Source organism: Orycteropus afer, unplaced genomic scaffold, assembly GCF_000298275.1.
Source record: "Orycteropus afer afer isolate SDZICR_OR568_19922 unplaced genomic scaffold, OryAfe1.0 scaffold00031, whole genome shotgun sequence".
NCBI lineage: Eukaryota > Metazoa > Chordata > Mammalia > Tubulidentata > Orycteropodidae > Orycteropus > Orycteropus afer.
In genome coordinates, this window is record NW_006921618.1 from 15196316 (window position 1) to 15206044 (window position 9729).

At 39.2% G+C, this 9729-nt stretch overlaps 1 protein-coding gene across 1 annotated transcript in view; it reads left to right on the forward strand.

Moving 5' to 3' along the window:
* The window catches only part of STX12 (syntaxin 12), a 75608-nt gene that overhangs the window by 39223 nt on the left and 26656 nt on the right, over nt 1–9729 (forward strand). Inside the window, exons 2-4 of the mRNA XM_007935806.2 lie at nt 794–863; nt 3572–3671; nt 9061–9198. Of these exons, the coding sequence (XP_007933997.1) occupies nt 794–863; nt 3572–3671; nt 9061–9198 (308 nt within the window). The remainder of the gene's footprint in view (nt 1–793; nt 864–3571; nt 3672–9060; nt 9199–9729) is intronic.

A 9729-nucleotide genomic window follows, 5' to 3' on the forward strand; every position in this document is an offset into this window, starting at 1 on the left:
CTATGGAAGTAGATTGCCCAACCTTCCTTCCGAGGAGTGGCTGGTGGGTTTGAACCGCCAGCCTTCTGTTTAGTAGTCAAGTGCCTTAGGCACTACGCTACCAGAGCTCCATAGTGATAGGGCCTTGGAAACCTGAGGAGGAGTCACTATGAGTCGGATCCAACGGATCAGACGGATCGGACTCAATGGCAGTGAGTTTTTTTTGTTTGTTTGTTTTTGGTTTATATAAGATACTTAATCTCTCCAAGTATGTTTCCTCATTTGCAAAATGAAGATATATCTACTTCCAACTTTGCTGTGAAAATTAATAAGATAATGTATACGAAACTCCTAGTATAGTGCCTAAACACATAGATGTGCTCGATAAATAGTAATTTATTATTAATAATAAATACAATAATTTTTCTAAAATACCTGCTATGGAATCATTTTTGTGTATTAGTAGATTTAAATTTTGTATTGTTGCTAATTGGTATTTGGTATCAAAGTCCTTTCAAAGTTGATGTAATTTTTACCCTGTTGTGAGAGATCTATGAGTTTCTTTAAGAAAGAAACACACACAAAAAAACCCACCAACCTTTAGTTACACACCTGGTTACTCTGTAGGAGAAAGGTGATACTTGTGATTTGTTTTAGGAAAAATGTATTTGCCAACGTTTTACTCATAGCAAGCTTACTATTAGTTTCATGTACTTACTTAGGATGTAGAGAGAGACCAGTGATCTGGGAAGAAGGGTGCTCATGATGAATGTACTTTCCTTTAAAAGAAATCTTTGTTTCCCTCTCTCCCCAGCTGCTCAGATAAAGAATTTGATGAGCCAACTAGGAACTAAACAAGACTCAAGCAAGCTACAGGAAAATCTGTGAGTAGCTTCCTAACAGGGCTGGGTTTTGTGAGGGCCCTTTGAGGACACATTTAATGCCATTTCTTACTGTATGGCCTCTTAGGTTTCAGGTCTCCATGAAGTCAGATGAGAGGCAGTGGGGTATGAGGTAATAGCTGGAACTAGAAGAGGGGGCAACAAAATATATTAGTGGGTTGTGATGTCTGCTGCTTCTCAAAAGTCTTTACACTCTGGTTCTTTCTTCTCAGGCATTTTAGCAGAAAGGGAACTTGAGAAAGGAACCACTGCTACTCCCCCCCCCCCCCTTTAACTGTGATTTGGGTGAAACTTTACAGAATTGATTCATTTTCCATACAGCAGTTCATACACGTTTTGTCTCAGGACATTCACTGTAATTCACCTCAATGTAACAGCTCTCTTCCTACTTCCTCCCCATAGTAACCTCTTCCCTGTGCCCCCTGAACTGTCTCCCAGTGCAAACACTGCCCTTCTGTTCTGCCATGATTGATTGCTCCAAGGAGTATATCTACCTGATGTAAATGGTCACCCCATATGCTTATTTATTATTTGGCTGGAAGCCACAGAAGTTAGTTCAATACCAGACCTGAAGAGTGGCTAGGGGCCATAGTCTCAGGGGTTTCACCAGGCTCTATCAGACCAGCAAACCTGCTCTTTTTTTTTTTTTAAATTTATGATTGTGTGTTTTGTTCCACATTGTTCTGCCACTCTGTCCAGGATTCCCTGCACTGGTTCCCCTCCAAGTGGTTGAGAGAGGTAGCCAGGCGCCATCTAGTTCTTCTGGTCTCATGGTCATATAGGCTAGGGATTGCATGGTCTACCAGTCCCTTGGACTAATTGTCTCCATGTGTCTTTGGTTTTGTTCATTCTTCTTTGCTCTGGACGAGGAGAGACCCATTGTTGGATCTAGATGGCTGCTTGCAAGCTTTTAAGATCCCAGTCGCTACTCACCAATGTAGGATGTAGAACAATGTTTTTGTGTAGTATAGTATGTTATGCCAATTGAGCTTAATGTCCCCTGCGACCGTGGTCCCAAGCCCACAGGCCCAACTGCTTGCTCCCTCTGGGTAGCTGGCTGTAGACAAGAAGCTACCATAACCTTGTCCCTTGTCAGCTCTACTATACACCTGGACATTATAGCAGATACAAATACACATGTAGAAATATTGTCTATTAACACTATACATGGTCATGGGCACAGTACCCCCTACCTAGACATACCTGATCATTCAGCCTGTCCACCCACCTGTCTACCTGTAGATCAATGCTAGTACCCCCTGCTACTCTTAAACCATGTTTTGCCCATGACTTTTCTTAAATGAGCCTCCTTCTTGGCATAGGACTCCTGATGGTCTGTAGAGCTGATCTAGTCTAGCTAGAAATATGTAATACTAGAAAAATTTACTCAGAATGACCCAAGGGGAACCCGAGGGAAGGAATAATAAACAGTGGTAGATTCCTGATTCTTCTTATTATATCTTTTTTACTCCATTTCTGCTTTGAAAACTTCTGTTCTTCATCTCTAAGAAACATTGAACAATTTTGTTTTCTGTCTCACACATTGTAAAGTGAGAGAAGGACTGTTACTACTTTGAACTTTTTCCAGGGAAATGTTAAATATGATAAATGGAGACTTTTAGTACTGTCTGGGATGTTCAACTTCTAGTTAACTCTCTATCAAAATGACATCCCTAGGTTTCTTCCTGGAAGCTCCTTTGCCGTAAAAGAAACATTAATCATTTGTGGTGTGGTTTCTGTCTTCCCTTAAAACCTTTGTAGAAATGGCCAAAAAAGGGAGGAAACTGAATGAAAGGACCTCTTTTTATATTCCTGCTACTTTCTAATTCCACTTAATACATTACATATTCTTACCTTTTTAATGTTCTTCCTTCCCTACTTGTATATTTTTTTGTCTTCCTTTGTATCTATCCATAGATTGTTTGTTATTACTGATAATGCTGTATTGTTGATGTAATAGTGCTTTTCTTGTTGTCTGTACCTCTTGTGCACCTCTCTATATTTTCATTTTCCTTAGTGTTATTGTGCTGGTCACTTGCTTTTGGTATGTTGGCTTTCCTACTTGTATATTTTTAAACAGCATACAGCTTTTTTGTTTTGGAGGGACAAGCCAGAAAGTCAAACACAAAGGGCAGGTAGAGAGCCAAGGATAATGTTGAAAATGAACAAGCTTTAAGCAAGAACATAAGAGTAGATCTTTGGAGGTCATTCCTTGGGGTGGGAAGCTATACTTTTAATGTACATATCATCCAGTCACCTGTGCCTGGATTCTGTCTCTAGTCTGTGGACTGTGACAGATATTAACCATGCAAAACTCCTGGGTGATTGACTGTGAGAGTTTTGTGTTATAACTATTAGGTTTAGGTGTGGGTGGCAATTACTCTTATATTTCTGCCAGCACTTCTGATATGCTTTTCTTTTTCCCCAAAGAGTTAATATTCCTGATTGGTGCTTCCTTCAGCATATTTCGTTGAGGCAGGTTGCTTCTGCTCTGTAATGTGAAGATGTCTTGAAATGGGTTTGACTGGGCAGTATTTCTGGAGTTTTGTTGTGAACCTGGGCATCAAGGAGCCCATTTTCTTCAAGTACCCCTTCATCTCCTGCTTTGTGAGACACTCTGAGACTAAAATGATGCTGGCCATAATAGCATCAAGAAGTAAAAATATCCTGAAACGTTTTTTCTTTCTTAGGCAACAATTACAACACTCAACCAATCAGCTTGCCAAGGAAACAAATGAATTGCTGAAGGAATTAGGGTCCTTGCCCCTTCCTTTATCTACTTCAGAACAGGTTGGTATTTTCTGTGGTTTGTTTTTGAATAAGAAGGGACTTTGTTCTAATGGAAACAGTATGTGGAATAGCAAAGTGCCTGGCATTTAGTAGCTACTCAATGTATGGTAGCTGTTGCTGTTATTAATATCATATTATTAATATATTAATAAATAGGTTTAACTGGAGAAGAATTTCACTGTTTCCATCTCTTTGCGATTGGCTAGCAGCTTTATGTTTGTAGGCTTGGTCCAGTATCTACAAATTTCAATCAACTGACTTTCTTTCGTACAGTCATGTTCCTTCAGGAGTCATTTCTAGGTCTCAGACTGAAGAAATGTGAAGGGAAAGAGATTTCTCTTTACAAACCATTTTATTCAGTGGGCGTTTAAATCCTTTTAAAACAAAATTTCTACTGGAATTCATTGTTACCTTAATATGCCATGCCTTTTCTTTACCCTGTTCCTGAAGCCAGACTCGCCCTCTCCTTCATTGTGGCTTGACTCATTTACTTATTGTTTATATCCTACCTCAGATCTGCTCTCTTCCAGGGACAAAACCTTCCCATCTATCTTAGCCTGTTATGATTACATTTTACTTTTAGCTTCTATACCATTCATGGGGCACTTAACTTACAATGCTTTTTATTACCAGGCATTTTTCTTTTCTTTTTTTATGACAATGTTCTGTTTCTCTGATGGCTCTGAAGATGAAGCCCATAATGTCCCTCTCCTAAGTTGTTACTCACATTGTAGGTTATGACCAGTTGGAACAAGAAATCATTTTAGTTTTTGTGATCAGCATTTTAAAAAATGAAAGAGAGTAGAAATATCAGAGTGTGTAGCATATAATAAGGGGAAAATACTGTTCCATGAAACTTTTGTTTCATAAATATGTACATAAATGGTCCTAGGTCGTGATGTCAAATTCTCAGTGTGGGTCTCTGTCAAAACTCTTGAAACTCACTAGCTTACCTGGCAAGCTGCTGGAAGAAGCCTATGTTCAGTCTTTGGAGTTTTGCACAAAAGGGAGGAAAAAAGAGCTGCTGAATTCTGAGAAGGATGAATAGAACTAATGCTTTGTCATCCTGCTACAAGCTGTTATGATAAAAAGTAATCTTAATGTCATCACCCTTGTCATCCCCTTGTGGGCTGTTTGGTTGAGTTGTTACTCAGACTGATATTTCAATTACAGACCAGTTCCCTCTTGCCATCCATATCATATTGCTCCCAAATTGCCCTTTCCCTCTCCTCAACTGCATTTAGGGAATACACACTTGTAGAGAGTTTTAATAGTAACAAAAAAAGGAGTCTAAAGGTCTGCAGAGTATTGAAAGTACTTAAGAGTTAAATAGTAGTCTAAGCAAAATATAAATAGAAAGTTAAATCTGATACAAAAAAGTATGCATCTAATGTATTCCAAAACCAAATAGAAGTTATTTTTGGATTATGCATGCGATTGTTCTCTTCCATTAGCTTGGATCATTAAGAACACGAAATGGATCTGCAAAAGTAGTCTCTCTCTGATTTTTTTTCCTCCTACTGTGAATACTCTTTTCCCTTTCCATTCTTTCTAAAGAATCTTTGCCTCATCACCTATATTTTCCCTACTGTCCTATACCTCAAATCATACATTCTACTTTCAGTATATTCCATGTTTAGTACACGCTTATGTGTTTATCATCAGTGATCTTCTAGTAGCCAAATCCAGTGGCCGTTTTTGAGTTGATGTTCACTTCTCTTCTCTGTTTCATTTGATCCTCTTGCCTATCCTGTGTCCTTAGAAACTTCCTTCCTCTTTCCATAATTCCCTTTCATTCTGTCCCCCAGCTTTGGTGTTCTCCTACTGGCCTATTTGTTTCTGACTTCAGATTAAGTCTCAGCCTCCTTTCCTGGCTCTGTATTGTAAAAATGACATGGGAAAGGTGTTTGACCTCCTAACTTCACAAGGGAGGAGGAAGATCATTATTAGCATCAACAGCCCAAGACTGACTCCTATGAGGCAGAGGTCAGACATGCCTCTACCTGCCAACCTTTTTACTTATTTGGGAGCTCTGGTGGCATAGTGCCTAAGGCATTTGACTGTTAACCGGAAGGTTGGTGGTTCAAACCCACCAGCCGCTCCATAGAAGGAAGATAGGGCAATCTACTTCCATAAGGATTTACTGCCTCGAAAACCCAGTGTAGGACATTGTTTGTCAGAATCAACTCGATGGCAGTGAGTTTGGTTTAGTTTGAGTTTGGCACCAACTGTCCCTCCCATGCCACTCTTTACTTCTCTGCTGGGTTCAGTAATTTGTTGGAATGTCCACCCAGAACTCAAAGACAATACTCATGAGTATGGGGTTTATTAGGGAAGTAATAGATCACAATTCAGGATCAGAAACAACATAGAATACAATTCTTCAATCAGGATATGCTCTTTTCAACAGTGCCTACAATCTTGCCTCTCTCTGGCCCTCAGCTCCCTGACATCTTAGCCTCTGCTCTGCTTGGGCAAGTATTATAAAGCTCTTTTAGCTCTGCTGATAAATGCCTAGAGGCACCCCACTGCACCAGCAAGCCTCCTACCTGAAGGCACTCAGCTTTCTCGCTTTATGGGTCCAGAAGCTCACCGTGCTGTTTCTTACCATGTCTCCTGCAGGGTCTCCTCATTCTGCTGCCATGATTTCTCTGCCTTTGCTTCTCAGTGTCTTTTGCCATTTGAACAAAATGTTACAGCTCTCCGTCTCTGGGAAGTTCAGTGCAGGGATCTCAGGTCCAAAGGACACACTCCACTCCTAGCCCTTCTTTCTTGGTGGTAATGAGATTGCCCCTTTCTACCTCTGGGATGGTTCCTTTATTTACATTTTTTTTTAATTTGCATGTTTCCACCTCCACAAGGGCGCCATGCACCTTATTTACATTATTAGCAAGCTGTCCAGTCCCCTTGGTGGGCCACAAGCATCTCACATTTGCACAGTCTTAACCAGTTATTTGGTGGGAGTTACAGAGACTGTGGCTAGAAAGGCCATATTAAGTAATTCAGTGCACTGCATATGTCCCTAGAAATGGGCATGCCCCAAAGTTCTGCCATTTGTCCTCTAATTTTCTCATTTTGTAGTTTTTTCCTCAGAAGTCTTACCTACTTACCTTCCCTGTCACTTGATCAGCATAACTCCCAGATCTTTTCCAACCCTAACCTTTGAGTCCTTAAGGACTTGGCTTGTGCTGTCAGTTCATTTCCTGACATCTCCTCTGAATATATTGCCTTCATCTAAAATTTAATGTGCTGTTTTATACTGAGTTCCTCATGTTTCACCCAAACCCTGTAGCTAAGCCAATTGACTATATTTGTCATAAAAAAGTTTGTGCCTTTTGACCTAATATTCCCACTTACACAACTTTATCTTAATGAAAAAAAAATTCTGAAGAGAAAAACAAACCCAACAACAATTATATGTATTCTAGAGCCTAATTTCCTGAGTTTAAATTCTACTTCTGCCACTTAACTCTGTGACGCAGGGAAAATGACTTATCCTCTATATGCCCTGTTTTATTATCTGTAGAATAGGGACTATCACAGTACTTGCCTAATAGGTTGTTGTGTGGATGAAATGAGTTATTATATGAAGTGAGTATAACAGTACTGGTACATTATAAGCACTATGTAAGTGTTCACTCTTACAATGAGGGTCACTGTAGCTTTATTTATAATAGTTAAAAACTGAAATTATTCAAGTAAAATTTACTGGAATATCTTGGTAGATATTTAAAGATCATGATTTTGAAGGTATGGTAACATGGAAAATGTTTGCAGTATACTTATAAACATTTTTTTTTTCATGGTGAAATTGGGAAATGTTATCTCCCCTCCCCCCATTATTGTCATAATGTTGTTTATGCAACACGTGAAAATCCCAGGAAGATTAAAAATGACTCCTTATCTAAATTTGTTTTTATGATTACTTTCATTCCCCCAGGCTTGAAAATTGAGTCATTCTTGACTTTTTCCCTCTTCCTCCACAGCTAGTCACTAAGTCATAATATTTCTTAAATTCATTTTCTTGTGTTCCCATTACCAGTACCATGTCCTCCTAACCTGAAACCTAGACGACTGTAGTAATCTTTTTGACTTACTTCTTTTTTCCATTCTGTCTTGTACAGTGTCACAGATTAATCTTTCTAAATTGCTGTCTTGTACCCATCACGTTCCCTGCTCTTTATTCTTTAGAGGTTGGACCTTAAATTGATTAAGTTGGCATTTAAAACCTGATATGGTTAGCTCCTTCTATGCCTTTCCAATTTTATCTTTTACTTTCTCATTTTACTTAAAAAATTTCCAGTTTACTCTCATGAATAAACCTTTTGGATCCAGTCAAATTGTCTCCTTCTAGCTACCTTTCGGGAGCTCTGGTAGCATAGTGGCTAAGACACTTGCCTGCTAACCAGACGGCTGGCGGTTCAAACCCACCAGCCACTCCTCGGAAGGAAGGTTGGGCAATCCTACTTCCGTAGTGATACTGCCTCGGAAACCCAAGGAGGGGTCGCTATGAGTCGGGGCCGACTCGACGGCACATAACAACAACAACAACAAAGCTACCTTTCAGATTTCTACCACACTCTTCTCTTGCTTGGATTTTCCTTACCCCTTCTCTTCGCTTATTAATGCCTTATTCTTCCTACCATTTCTACCTCCTATAGACACCTTTCTTGATGACTTGAGTCCTTCTTGATTATTCCTACCTCTGAACTTCTATAGTACTAATTGGATAAAGCAAGTATTTATAATGCTTATATTACTTGTATGTCCATATTCTTTACACATAGGGAGTAAGCTGTTCTAGGTCAGGGATGAGTTTTTACTTCTTTGTTTTCAGCACACAGCAAATACTCTGAATTTGTGTTTTTTGAGGCTTAAAAACAGCAAGTGTAGTAAAGGTAGCCTACAAATATGCAAAGTAGCCCGTATATATAGTGTAGATTTTAGGTTCTCAAAGATTTTAAACCTCACCACACTGAAAAAGAACATGATTCTATGGTTTTCAAGGAAGCTGTGAACTCAAATACATTTTTGCAAAAACCAATCGAGATGTTTGGGTGCAACCTGAGTCTAAAAGTACTAATTTTGCTTTTAGAGTCTCCAGGTAACCAATTTCTGAATTACAGTTTCCACTTTGATTACCTTACAAGATAAATAATGCCAGTTTCCAGGTTTGTCAGAATGAAAGGAAGAAAATGCTGGCTTGCCTATAGTATCAACTGGGGATTTGAGCTAGCAAAGAGCAAATCTATTGATTTAAGGAAGACATATTTCATAGTGATTTTTCTAGTTGTAACTCCTGAGGGAGCAAAATTTTGTATTTAATGGGAATTAAAACACAATGATTCTGGGTTAATATGAACTGTCAAGTCTTGTTTAATATCCTTAGCGCCAGCAGAAACTTCAGAAGGAACGTCTGATGAATGACTTCTCTGCGGCCTTGAACAGTTTCCAGGCTGTGCAGAGGAGGGTGTCTGAAAAGGAGAAGGAGAGTATTGCCAGAGCTAGAGCTGGATCTCGCCTCTCGGTAAGTTTATCGCCCCCTACCCAACCAGCCCCCCGCCACCCAAAAAGGACCTTTGTAATTTCAGGGTGTTCTTTCCCAAGGATTTTGTTTTGTTTTTCTCCTTGGCTAATAGCCTTTGTTTATTATCACCCCAGATAATAAACATACATATCATTTGCTATGAAAATGACAGATTGATATAACCTGTGTGCATATGTATGCAGGTATGCATATAGTCCAAGACTAGAAAGAAATATGTACAAAGATTAAAAACTATGACAAGTTGAATTATGGGTAATTTTCTTTTCAGTGTTATATTGGTTTTATATTTAAAACTTTTTAAAAAATGAATCTGTTTTCTAGAATATAGCAGGCTAGGTTATTTGGACCAACCCTCTCTTTGAAAATAATTATTAAGTACTAGATTTTAAAAAGGAGCTCTGGTAGCATAGTGCCTAAGGCACTTACTTGACTGCTCACCAGAAGGCTGGCGGTTCAAACCCACCAGCCACTCCTCGGAAGGAAGGTTGGGCAATCCTACTTCCGTAGTGA